General features: G+C 38.2%; 1 protein-coding gene across 2 annotated transcripts in view; it reads right to left on the bottom strand.

Moving 5' to 3' along the window:
- The window catches only part of ADAM23 (ADAM metallopeptidase domain 23), a 155,054-nt gene extending 140,802 nt beyond the window's left edge, over positions 1–14,252 (bottom strand). Inside the window, exons 1-2 of one of the 2 annotated variants that reach the window (XM_011369705.2) lie at positions 14,174–14,252; positions 12,809–13,026 (exon numbers count right to left, since the gene is read on the bottom strand). In XM_011369705.2, coding sequence (XP_011368007.2) covers positions 12,809–12,922 — 114 coding nt within the window. In that variant the 5' untranslated portion in view covers positions 12,923–13,026; positions 14,174–14,252. The remainder of the gene's footprint in view (positions 1–12,808; positions 13,027–14,173) is intronic. The other variant, XM_023536301.1, reaches the window with a different exon arrangement.
- Positions 14,253–14,260: the final 8 nt, after the last annotated feature.

Below are 14,260 nucleotides of genomic sequence, written 5' to 3' on the forward strand. Positions count from 1 at the left end.
GGGATTCAAACAGATATTTGTACATCCATGTTCACAGCAGCATTATTCACAATAATCTAAAGGTGAAAAAGTCCAAGTATCCATCAAAATGTGATATATACATACAATGAAACATTATTCAGCCCTAAAAAGGAAGGAAATCTGGATACATTCTAAAATATAAAGAACCTTGAAGACATTATGCTCTGTGAAATAAGCCAGTCACAAAAGGGCCAGTACTATATAATTCTACTTACATGAGGTACCTAGGAAAATCAAATTCACAGAGACATAAAGTAGAATGGTGGTTGCCAGGGGCTGGGAAGAGGGAGAAATATGGAATTAGTATTTAACGAGTACAGAGTTTCAGTTGGATAAAATGAAAATGTTCTGGAGATGGATGGTGGTGATGGTAGCACAATAATGTAAATATACTCAATGCCACAGAGATAGTTAAAAAGTACAAAATACAAAAATGGCTAAAATGGTAAATTTTAAGTTATGTATATTTTACCATAATAAAAAAGTTGTATTACAAAAATTGAACTACTTATCTTTCTCTTAAATATCGTGTTTTATTCGTCCAACCATTAGCAAATCTAAGCTTCCAGCAAAACGTCTCCAAATACTTCTTTTGAGCAATTTTCTTTTCAGAACCTCAGTTTATACTCGCATTTCTGTGATCATCCTCTCCCCATGAGGCCCAACGGTTGCAGTACAATCTGTTTCCTTCCACTCTGACATAAGAGCCCCTTCAGAAAATTCTGTGAAGGCTGAGAAGCTTCTCTTCTTTGACTTCAAGCAATTTCCCTAGCTACCAAGAAGTAAAAAAGCACTGCTCTTCATGGAAATAAAACTGTGATACTCACTTTTTAATTTTCATAGGTGACCACATTATGATTAGAAGAGGGAAAAAAAAAAGTCACTCTGAGTGAGATGGGAAGCTCCTGTGGGTTACTGAGCTAAGGAGTAACATGATCCAAATTAGTATACAAAAGGATCACTCTACCTGTTGTGTGTAAAACAGACTGGAGTCAGAGTGACGGGGACAGGACAAAAGCAGGGACAAGATTTAAAAAGATATTTTAATAATACAGGAAGGAGTGATGACCAGGTTGGCAGCAATGGAGACAGTAAAAAATGGTTGAATTCTGAATAAAACTGAAGGGAGAACCAGCAAGATTTAATGGCTTGAAGTAATGCTTGAGAGAAAGAAAAGAGTAGAGTCTCTTGGCTCGAGCAACTGGAAGAATGATCTTCTAACTTCTCAGAAGGGAAAGACAGTGGAAGGGCAGGTTGGGGTAGGAGATGTTAGAGTAAAGAGCTTTGTTTTGGACATGTTGGGTTTGAGTTGCCTATCAGATATCCAAGTGGACATACAAGATAAACAGTTGGATATGTAAGTCTGGGTATCAAGGGAGAGATTATACTCTCTATGAAGAAACTAAGATTCTAAAATGTTACATCACAAACAAGTTTTTCATACAAACAAGTCAAATAAGTTTATAAATTTTTAACATATTAGGGTGTTAAAACATGTCATGAGACATCCAAGAACTCTAGAAAACTAAAATGGAAAGGTGATTTAAGATCTGATACAAAGACAAAATAGTTTATAAATATACCATTTGGGTAACAATTCTAAATAAATTAGTAGGTTTTAAAAAGCATTAATGTCCCAAATAAAAGAATAAAAGAAAAATATAGGTATAATTCATTAGAAAGGGAAAGAATAATAGTTAACTATTTTTAAAAAATGTTTTACTCACAATTGCAATGCCAAAAATAACAAGTGAAAGGGACGCGTGATTGTGTTTATGCCGCCCAACAGTGATAAATGCCTCTAACTACAGTCTGAACATTCTACGGGGATGAAAGTTCATTTCATTGCACAGGGCAGACCATAGTAATTAACAAGGTAATTAACTAGTTGTGCTCACTTACAGTTCCTCACTGTTGTTAGCCATAATTTATCAGAGAAGGGGAATCAATGTATGAACTCCTCTTGGTTAAAGCAGTTAGGATGCGAAGCCCAAAATTTTACATCTGGCCATAGCATGTTCAATAATATCCCAGTGTCTAAATAAAAACAGAACTGTATTTCTGATATTTTTACCCTGTTCAGTGTTTCTGATTAAGAGATCTATGTACTATTCTATTTGTCATAGTTTTATAACTGTTAAAATTTCATTCCAAAGCCAGAAAACTATCAATGGCAAATGAAAGCACTTCTTAGGTTTTGTTTTGTTTAGGGAATTGGTGGGAGAAAGAAGAGGTGAGTGGATGTTTAAATGCGTCATTTCTTAGGGAAATTATCATATAAATATGTGCTGTTTATAGTGTTTGGTGCCACACCATGCCCACCTTGGCAATTAGCACCATAAAGAAAACAGTTCACCTTACAACTCACTAAAACGCCCTATTCCAAGCCTGCCCTGGAGTGCCCTGATTATTGGCAAAGTCTAGGGAAAACTCCTCTACATCCCCAGAGAACAAATAGCATGTTCACAGACTACTGCTTCAACCATCTCACGACATCCTCAAGGATTTACTCCACTCTTATCTGAGGTCAAGCAATCAAGTTCACATGTACCCATAAAACCAGAAAGACCCTAAAAGTCACCTTTCCCCACACATGTCTTCACAACTACTTCTAAACCCACCTTCATTTTTAACAAAAAAATCCTTTATTTATAAAAGAGCATTTCACAACCTGGATTCCCTGGACCTCTTGTCAGTCAGGACTAGATAACACTTGCTGAGAACTTCCTGTATGCCAGGTACTGGGCAAAGCACTTTACATGGGTGATCCAATTTCAGTCAGGCACAGCCTCTGGGGTGGGCACTATTATTACATCCACGCTATTGATAAGAAAGCTGGAGCTTAGAAAGACTAGGTAATTTGCCCAAGTCTAAATAACTGGTGTTAACAGATCTGTCACACTCCCAACCCTTGACTTCTCAATCATTCTTCACCACTATGTGTCAAAAGAGTTAGTAAGAGAAGTCAAAGAATATCTGACATTCCAAAAAGCCTAATACAAATCACATTTACTCCACAACTAAATGCCTATACTGTATCACTAGATTGCCAATTCCCTTGCTTTGGCTGAAATAATATCATGTCTGCTTAGGAACAGTGGTTATCTCATGCTGACAAAAAGTTTAAATTGGGTGTTAGTAAAAAATACAGAGTAAATTAACCAGTTCTTGTTAAATTCACCTTGTTTTGAAGACCTAATTCTTTAGACTGCAGACCCCTCTATTATAGAATATTTAAAAAAAAAAAAAAAAAAAAAGCTTTTCTAGAATAGTCAAATGTCTGACTTATAATTTGAAAACACTAAAAGTGTTTAGTAAACAAGGAAGGTGGGGAATCTAATACAGGAAAAAGTACGTTAAAAAAGGTTAACAAGGAAATGCAAGTAGGTAAGCAAAATATTGTAGAAAAAATGGCAGCATTTTTAAAAAGATTATTTATCTGGAGTACTCATAAAAAGAAAAAGAACAAAACAAGAAAATCAACATGTTGCAGAGGAAGGCCAGGGCAATGTGTGTGGTTGCGTACCCATGGGATAATTAGTTCATAGGTCCTTATCATAGAGCGAAAAGGTGTCTAAAAGAGACAGAGACTTTTCTATGCAACCACAGTGTGGTGCGATGAAAGCACGAAGGGCCGGAAGTCTACAGACCACGGTTCTTGTCATTCTGGCATTCTGGTCATGCCAATAAATTCCAAGACCTGGAGCAATGGACTTGATTTCTTCGGACTTAGTTTCCCCACCTAGAATGCAGAAATAATCATCATCTAATAATAAAAGTTGTTTTATTGCTGGGAGGATGTTGTGAGATTATAGATAGGAAAATACCTTGATAAAACTGTTTAGGTTCACTACAAAAGCAATGTATTATATTTGTTACTACCAGCGCATTACAGTGAGTTGCGAGTTGATTTAATACATTCGACTTAGCTGAAAATGTAAAGAGCAAGAAGACACGTGGAGGACGGGGCACTCCTCTAGGCGTTGATCGATTAATATTATTAATGGAGCCCATCTGTAATATCCATTAACTATAAGAGTATATGGTACTAGCAGACCTGTTTACAATGAAAAGACAGCTCAAAGCACCCAATTAAGTGATCTAGACCACAACCTGATATAGCAAATTCTCGAGCATTCACACTAAGGGAAGGAAGCTCTGGAACAGATACTAGAAGTCAGCAGATACTCAAAATCAATTTCTTCATGGCTCTGGAATGTTTTCTATGATATGCCTCAAGGCATGCTTAGATTCAACTTCTAAAATTAATCTTTTGCCCCAGTGAGGACAAAAGGAGATGGTCCCAGAGCATGTGATTATCTTGTTCCCACTATATTCCTAGGATTAAAAATGTGCCAAGATGACTTCCTCAAGTGGACACTGTCATGCAGATAAGAAAGAGGTAAATGTCCCCAACTATATGATAACAAATCAAAGCTAAAGAGCATTACAGGCGCCATTTACACTTCTGTTAATTAGTTTGTTTGAACTTATTTCTCTGCAATTAGTGTCTATCGATAGAGGAGATGTATTGAATTTCCCTCTTTTTCCTTTCTAAACAGACAGCTTAGAGAACATTTAGTGTTAAGGTAGATCTTGTTAACAAATATATTTCACAGTAAAATTGAAAGGCAATCTCAAATTCATTTATTTATAATTTCCCAGGTGAGGAAAGCATCTTATCTACTCTTCAGCCAGAGAAGACATCTATATAACAAAACCTTATCTAGAGCATCCAGCTAATTGACATGTTTGGCACTCTTTCAGACTGGGTGGCCAGTGATAGAGAAAGCACCTTTCATGTTCCTCTATAAAAAGCAAACACTTTATCCTATTTTGCTATGAATGAACATGATTGTTTTTAACTTCTCATTATTCTGAGTAAAATATGATAGCTGGATCTATTCTTTTTTATAATAGAATTCCTAGCATTAGATTTGATTAAAATTGTCCTGAATTTATATAAATGCTAGACACAAAGACTCCTCTGTAAAACTGCAAAATTCAGATGCTTGGTGGATTTTGAATGAATAAATTATATGAATGAATGAGTCTTTCATAAGGTTAAAGGGTACCCATGTCACTTGTGTGAATAAGGCCTTATGATTACGTAAATTTTTGAGAGGAATAAAATATTTTCATTCAGAAAACTTATACACTAGGAGCAATTAATTACTCAGATCTTAAAGATGGAGATGGCAGAGTTTTCTGAAGCAGGAGTTTAACAGTATTTGAAATAAAAACAAAAGCCTGAGAACGCTTTACTGATACATTGGGTTATAGCTAATGTTCACAAGAGTTTTCCATAACTAGCCCCAGAGTTTGAACATATATGAACAAAATCATCCAGACAAAATTACCTCCTGGTATGGACTAACCTTTGAGTAAACAGCCTGGAAAAATCAAGAAAGGAGAACAGAGTAGCAAACATATAGTACACAGAGAGGAGCGACAGCTCATCTCCAGAGCGTTTCATATTCTCTCCTTCACACCATAAGTAAAATTTATCTAGCTGAAATTATGCTTGTCGCATGAGGATAAAGGGGGTCACGTGATGAAATAAGCGTTTTACGAAGATTAGTCTGTCAGCAGTGGGACTGATAGATTGACAGAGAGAGAGAGAGACAGAAGCGATGACAAGAACACAATACAGAGAGGAGGAGGGGTGGATGGGTTCAAGGGAGAAACGTCAAGACTTAATAACTGACTATTTATAGATAGAAGACGAAGGAGAGAAAAGAGTCAAAGATGACTCCAAAGGTTCGCTTTCAGATGGCTTGGAAAATAGCGGTACCACTGAGAAAAATGAGGGAGGACAGCTCTCTTCATGCCCTACTCTACCCGCAGACGGGTGATGTCACTGACCCTGGGCAACGCCATCAGCCATGTAAGTGTGCCTGGTATTTTTTAACTGGCTGTACAGGAAGGACAGTGGCCCAATCTGTTAATAAACCCTGAGAATAAGTGCAGACAGAATGACACTGGTAGTTGTATAGTTAGCAGGAATGAGTCAACCCATGAGCAGAAAGTGGAAAATGTTACGTAGGAATACATGCTAAAGCAAGACTTTCAAGAGCACAGCTCAGCTGCGGACTGCTAGAAAATACGATGGCTATCAAACCAATCTGGGATGAAATGATCAAAAATGGTCCAGATTTCATAGGAGAGAAGCACCAAAGACTAGGGTGCAAACTCAAATGCCTATAGGGGCCAGACAAGTAGCAGAAATGAGGAAGGGTGGTTGATAGGCAACAAAGAGTGGGGAAGACTGAAGTAAACAGCTCATGCCCACCCACCCCATCTAAAGAGGAGGGACAGTAGATGGGTTACTTCTGCCCAAGATCATAGGCTCAAACTTCTTACTCTTCAAGAGAAATCATCCCACCCACCATTCTCTACCATGTAGGCTACTTTATCTTCTTCAAGCACTTGTCAATACCTGAAATCTTTGTGGTGCTGTTGCTGTTGCTCTGGTGTTTATGGTCTGTCTTCTCCCACTAGAAGGTAAATTCCCTAAGGAATCACAGAATTGGCAGTCAATCAATGCTTAATCAAAATGTGTTCAACTCCTGACTTCTCAAGACTTAACCATTTGATATGGAATAAATCCAACTCCTTTATCTCTTCACAGCCTTCACAGCTTTCACATTCACCACCTGCCACTCCCAACACACCCTATTCTCTCTGCAGCGAGAGCTTTGCCAAGATAAGACCTGAGTTCAAATCCTGACTCTGCCACTTACTAGCTGTTTGTCATTATTGGAGACACTTACTATTAACTGCAACTGCTGCATCTATAAACATGTACGTCACTGGATTTCTACAGGAATTAAGTGAGTTTTTAACTGGCTACAAATGTAACACTAATGCAAAATTCTTTTTAAATTTCCCACACTGGGTTTCCTCTTCTCACACTGACCACATAGAATGAGCTCCCTACTGCCTCCCAGCAGACCAGGGCCTTTGCCTCTAACTTTGTGGGCCCCGCTTCACCTCCTAAAAACTTACCTCCTAATTGCTATGTAGGTCAAGCTCAATTATGTCTTCCTCTACGAGGCTTTTTTTGACTTTGCTGGGTGCCCACAGCCCTTCGTTCTTACAACTAGCAACTGCACTGGCATGAACTATGCACCATTAGCTGCCTTGTTTCTAATGCCCATCAAGTTATGAGCAAAGGCAGGGACTGAGTGTTACTTTTCATCATTTTTACCAAAGTCTAGCACAGTGCCTGATTTAAAACAGGTATTCAATAAATGATTGCCGAACCAAATAGAACTTAACCATTAACAGATGTAAATCTGATTTACTGGAAACTAAGCAGACAACTCTTGCTCCACCATTGAGAATTAACCCACAGCAATGACAAAAACTGCCACATGGTCAGCTCTTGATTAGCCACATTAATGGTGGTGACAGTGATAGAGATAATCTAAGAATTGTTAATATAGGTATTTTCACAATTTTAGGTAATGTAAGCAGAAAGTAGGTGCAATTTATGCAGTGCTAAAAACTCAAGACCAACATTCTGTCTCCTACTGATCTGTCACAGTGCCAAAACTGCTTAACAGTAACTTGAGGCTCTTTTGAATGTCAATTTGATTACAACATGAAATTTCACAGAAAGCACAGCACTCATTCCAATATATGAATGTTCAACCATCAAATCATTCAACAGATATTTACCAACAGTTTACCATAGGGAAGGCATTACAAGTAAAACTATTACAAGTCTGAATTCTATATGCTACAATTTTATAATGACCTGGAAAATTTGAGAAGGCTGTTGAAACCAATACAAAAGTTTGTATTGTCATAGAACAAAATAGTTGCTACTCTACCAATTCTGAGAAAGGTCCCTGTGTCTCTTTCTGCTGTCCAACACCAAGCACAACGGAGTAGCTGGCTTCTGGATAGTCAGGAAATGAGGAACCGGCCTTATCCTGAAGTAGAGTAGGAAGTAATAATAATCATTGTGATCTAAATTCACTTAAACATCTCTCCTCTCTCTTTAACTTGGGGTGGTGGGGAGTAGGGGTGATGAGAAAAACAACTCTTGTTTTTCTGAGTTGCAGCCTAGGCATTTTACCTTATGAGAACCCTGCTCACATCCAGAGTCTAGACATTTAGACAAAGACTTGAGTTTAGGATTTCTGCCATTAGTCCCCATTTTGCTTTTTCCAAGGCACCTTTTAAAATAACCACTTAAAGTTAAGGCCATGAAAAGTCTGTGACCTCCACCCCAACCCTCTTATGAGTAAACAGGTGCTTGCTACCCCACAGTCCATCTCCTGCTCATTTATAGCATGGGAGTGGGGACTGCTCTTCCCCTGGCTCACTGTACCCCCTTGCTTCTGAGATCTTCAAGTCATAAATTTTGTGACTCTGTTTCTTTAGTGTGGGTGTACTAAAACTGTGCCTCCCATCAAAACAACTCCATGGATTTTACTTCCCCAAAGTGGGAACTCAGATGCTGAAGGAACCACCTGCCACCCCCGTGTGGGTGGCTTGTGCCCCCTCATTCAGCAGGCCATACTCTGCATATTCTTAATTCAATACACCAGCTCAGCTCCTCAACAAAGCAGGGAGGTAACAAAAGACAGCATCTGCAGGCCGACTAAAGTCAAAAGAGATGGCTTTCATTTTCCCCAGACCCAGCACTACACACGGTGAACATCAGCCACCCCTTCCCACCGGGAAGGGAAAAAAATCCTGAAAAAGGAAACAGGGCAAGTAATTTTTGACTAAAGGAAAGTTTCAGGGAAAGGTTTGAATGGGAGCAGAATGTACCACCCCAAAATATGCATCTTTGGCAAAAGGATTATTTAAGGCCAATTATTATTTTTTAATGTTTATTTATTATTTTTTATTATTTAATTTTTTAATTTTTTTATGATGACATTAGTTAACGAAATCCAATAAGTTTCAGCTGTACACTTTAACAGTAAGGCATATATATATTTACACTGTGCATTCACCTCCCATAGTGAGATTTCCTTCTGTCACCACATATTTGACCCCCTTTACCCTGTCTACCTCCCCCCGTCCCCCTATCCCCTGGTAACCACTAGTTTATAGTCCATGTCCATAAGTCTCTGTTTGTTTGTCTTGTTTATTTGTTGCTTTAGGACAATTATTTTTAAGAAAGAGCAGACACCAGAGAAGCTCTGAAAACTCGGTAGTTACCCTTTTGTAAGAAACTTTTACCTTTATAAGAAATCTCCATTTGTCAGGGTGTCTCCTTCTTAGTACCAGGTAGAGGAGGATAGCTAAGAGGCCAGAAACTCTTCTATCAAGGGAGAAGACAACTTAAATGTGCATAACAACTTTCCCCTTGATTACTGTGCATTTCCTTACAGCCTCTCAGAACTGGCTCCCCACCTCTCAACACATCCTTTTGTCTTTAGCTGGAGATGTTATTTACAGTGATGACTAGGGCTAGAAGCGTCACTCAGTTCTCCTAGGCCTCTCCCATGTACACAGAAGGTATACATGTCATTAGACTCCTATTTTTCTCCTGTTAATCTGTCTTTTAATACAGGATATGTCTCAGTCACGAACCTAGAAGGGTAGAGGAAAAATTATTTTTCCTCTGCCACAGATTCATTAACTTCCTTAGAAACTGACCTCATAGGATTATCTCAGAATTCATGCATGAATAAATGAATGAATGAATGAATGAATCTAAATATTTTCTCCCTCTTTTTAAATGTATGATCCATTTTATTTATATATTGCATTAATGGTTAATAAAATTCTTATGTTTAATAAGCATAAAATTCTGTTTATGCCTGGAAAAGTCTCTACAAATGGAAAAAATATATCTTGGTAACGAAGCAAAACTAAATTTTTCCTTTTCAGACCCTAATACTTCTATGTGGTGGTAAACTGACATCCTTGCTAGTAAGGAAAAAATTACAATAAATCATCAGAAAATAAAATAAAAACTGTCTATGTAAAAACTTGAACTTTAGTAAGCACCAAAAATCAAGGAACATAATTGTTTAGATCTGAAGTGATCATATTCCTTGTCTGCTCTGGACCATCTTGGTTTATGCCTGTTGTCCTGGCATAATTGTTAAGCGTGCCCTCTTTCGCTCTCAAAAATGTCGTAGTTTGGACAATAAGTCATACATCATCCTAGCTGGAGATAAAAAGGTTTCTAAACAGCCTTTGACAAAGAAAACTTTAAGGTTTTCAGAAACACTAGTATTACAGAGGTGCTTTGTACATCTGCTTCTAAACTTACCAATTTAAAAGAGTTAATAAACATTTTTAACTTTCACAGCCATAAAGTAATAAGGCCTGATCAACACTGAATATTTTTGAAATAAATATGGAGCTCTGCCTTGCAGAGCTGGGAACCTATATCTGGGAATTTCCCTTTCCATCTCTACCTCCAAACTAGGAGAATCCAGGAGAATGGCACAGTGATTCAGCATTTCTCAGGCATTCATTAAGATGTGCTTGAGTGCAATGAAATCAGTGGAGGAAAAAAGGTACATACTACATAGATACTAAAATGCAAACTTATAGAAGCAAAAATGATGAAATTCTATACTTTCTCTCTTACCGAAACATTTGTAAAACAGCTGAACTGACAAGTATCTCTTATCACTATTATTTGGCAAGTCATCCTAAGATACAAGCATAAAGCATATGGAGCACTTTTTGTCAACCAGTTCAAGAGATGCTTAAAAACACAAGTAAAAGGCAAAGACTAGAACGCAAAGGGAATTTCAAGGAATGCACCATTTAAGAAAACTGTATGAGAGCCCTTTTTAGAATTTTGCTTATCTCTTTTCTCTGTCTCCTGTCTTATTCACCTTGTACCCCTTATCTCTTATCAAATCTCTAGCATACTACTTTGCACATGAAAAATGTGTAACAAATGTTTGTTGAATTAAACTAATAAGAATAAGAAAAAATGCTTTCATATGTAATTTCTGCATAAGCACATTTTGAAGATAAAAGAAACTCAACCACTGTGGGGAATGAAAGTGGAGAGGTAGATGCCTTCCAACAGCAAGTATGTGGTTCACAGTGAGAAATCTATTCCTCTACATGAGAGGCGGATGAAGTTCTAACAAACCTATTATCATAGAAATTCGGATATATGGTAATCGAACCATGTCCCACCAACAAAACAACCACATAAGGTTAGATTATAAGATAGGCATTAGTCATAGCCTCCAACACTTGAGTTACAAAGTAGTTCCACAGAAATTTCTTTCAAGTCTCAGCTCAGTAGGGCTTGAGCATTCTTTAAAATAGACTTTGAGGCAGTTTTTTTTTTTTTTCCTTCCTCCAGCAACTTATACGAAGGCACTGGAGTTTGAGAACTTGCCACTTAACCAGAGAAGGTCTCATTAATTAGGAAAGCCACATAATGGCCCTCAATGCATCTATCAAAGGGGCCTTGGACTCTTCTTCCTTTAAGACATTACCCACTCCGCTTATCAACAAGGCAAATTGGTAGACATGATCCAGGAGGCAACCCATTAAGTTACATAGGAGTAGGTGAAAAATGTACTGTGAGAACAGAGACCCATTCAACTCAGCCAAGGTGGGTAGCAGCCACTGCACAATACTCCGAAACAAAATTAACTTCTCCAATAACATTTAATACTAAAGGAAGTATTTTCTGAGAAATCTGACTTGTAAAAAAATATTAAAAATTAAATATTCAGGCCTCTTGAATTTTATATTAGATATTTTATGATCTCGGGAAAGTCTCCAAAAATCTTAAATTTCTAACTCCACACTTGTAAAATGGAAATAAATACTGTTACCACTTACCTATGTTTTAGAAAACTAATGAAAACAATGATGTAAACCACAGACGCTTTTCTAAAGTCCTAGGTATTAAACAGTTCCTGTTCCTCTCAACTGAACAGGAATAGTTCAAAGTAAAATATTTGACACAGAGACTCTCTTTTCTGCTCCTGATAAAAAAACAAAGGCACTAATAACCCATTGTATAAATCTGCTTGGGTCCAAAATATTATTTACTCAAATAAAAAAGAGTAAGCAGGAAAAAAGATTCCTTAAACTCTTTGGATATTAAGCACATTGATCTTCCATTGAATGTCTTCTAAAAAATTAGGGCCCCTTTCTGAACCAACCTGAAAGTAAAGCAACTGCTCACAGTTAAGGCAGACAGAGTCTAAGGATGACGCTGACCAAACTGGTCTCTATAAAGTATAAAGGGCTTGTTTGTATTCACCATAATCTTTTAAAAACGTCAAATTGTTTACCTACTAAAAATATAACAAAGGGTTTTTTTCTATTGATCAATAAAGGAAGAGGTTGTTTACATTTAAACATTCAGTTTCTAAGTGAAAGACTGATGGAGAATCTGCAGCCAAATAGTCTCTGATAGCAATCCCCTGTGTGCAGGTGGAAAGCAGTTTTCATCATGGGAGGGAGAATACTGCACCCTTACATAAAGCCTCACAGATACAAGTCAGGATCATACACATAGTCACTTAACTATTATTCAGTGTCCAATGCACTTGAAAGATACATGGACCACATTTTCAGCTGTTAAACTTCTAAGGCCATTTTAAGAAAATTCCAATTCCAGTTTTGAGTCAGAGAAGAGAAAAAAATGGCAATCTTATTCCAGTAGATTCCAGGTTAATTCCCTCCAGTTTCTCCCCTAACATAATATTAACTGATTTCCTAATAAAATGTTGCAGTAAAATTTGTGAAATCAGATTCTGGCAGAAAATTGAATTAAAGGAAAACTTCATGGCAGCTACTTTTGCATAACTGGCTCACTGCCTACCTTGTTATGTTTTTGCTGGTGTCTTGCCTTTGTGTCAAGAACATGGTAAGGGCTTTCCGAGTCTTGGTTGATGTAATATATGAGTCTTGAAGGCAGTGTGATTTCTTTCTGCATTGCATTGCTGTCACTGATGTTACTGCTGCTATGCTGTTGCAATGTGTTGTCTTCATCTGCCAGGACTCCCAAAATTTTTTCTGCAGTTTCATTCCAACGTGGAGCTGGTTGGGGGAAAAGGGGCAAGGGGCACAAATACATACAAACACACACATATATACCCTATAAATACATAAATACCAAAATGCATTTTTCCATTAGTGGCATAAACAAAGTTTCCTATTTATAAGCAGGTAAGAAGTGGACACACAGTAAAGCAAGTTATTGCAACAATGAAATTGCCTGGATAAGTTAACAGCCAATAAGGCTTATACGATAATGTAGTTTGATTTGTGTTTTGTATGTACATTTTTAATCAGTCTCAAATCTATACTTCTAAGTATGGGAGTGGGTGGGGGGGGTGGGCAGAATGGACTTGAAAAATGAGTCATTTAATGAACTCGCTCAAGGGTTCTGGCCCTCATTTCCATCCTTCTCTGAGTCTACAGAAGCTCAATGGGACTCTGAATATGAGTATCTCATCTGAGACCTAAGAACGCTCCTAAGATAACTTGAGTGCTGAATTCATGTTAAATGATTCATTTAACAAAGTGGACAATTCCCTTTTCTTCTAACTTTGAGATGAGCAAAAAATCCTTTGCCATAGAGGGATGCAGATGCTGGCAGCTTTCCAATTCCTTTTTACGTTCCTGCCAAGGCCAGCTTTCTGCTTTCACTGATTTCCAATTGTATTGAATATTATCTAAATTGTTCATTATAATGACAAGCATTTTGAGAATTACAAACCAAAGGTTTATATCCCCGAAGTTTTTCTCTCCCCCACTTTAATTCCAACAAGAGGGGATAAACCCAGTAGGCAATTTGAGGAAACAACATGTTAACATTATTATTACATCCTTTTGCATTCACATTCAGGCTCCACCACCCAAGAAGCAACTTGCTCCCTCGCTGCATTTCCCATCCACCGGGCTCCCATCAGCCAAGTTGCACAGAGGGACCCCGCATCCACTAAATACCTTCCAGTGGAACCGACAGTAATTGGAATGGGTTTCTAGTGAATGTAACAGAAATTAACTTCAAAAAGTGAACTGGAATGAATGGGAGGTTGCGGAATAAGAGAGGTAGGCAGGGAGGCGCGGAAAGGCCGAGCCCGGGACGTGTCCAGAGCGCATGGACCTGCCTGTGCCCTTCGCTTTCCTCTGCAGGGCCCCACGAGCAAGGCAATGCAAAGGGAACCGGGGCCATACCCACCGCTGGGTGCAGCAGACCCCCAGGCGCGGGGCCGGGACGAGGCGGCGAGTGGAGGCAGCAGGAGAAGGACGAGGAGCAGGCGGCAGG

Source organism: Pteropus vampyrus, unplaced genomic scaffold (genome assembly GCF_000151845.1).
Source record: "Pteropus vampyrus isolate Shadow unplaced genomic scaffold, Pvam_2.0 Scaffold152, whole genome shotgun sequence".
Taxonomy (NCBI): Eukaryota; Metazoa; Chordata; class Mammalia; order Chiroptera; family Pteropodidae; genus Pteropus; species Pteropus vampyrus.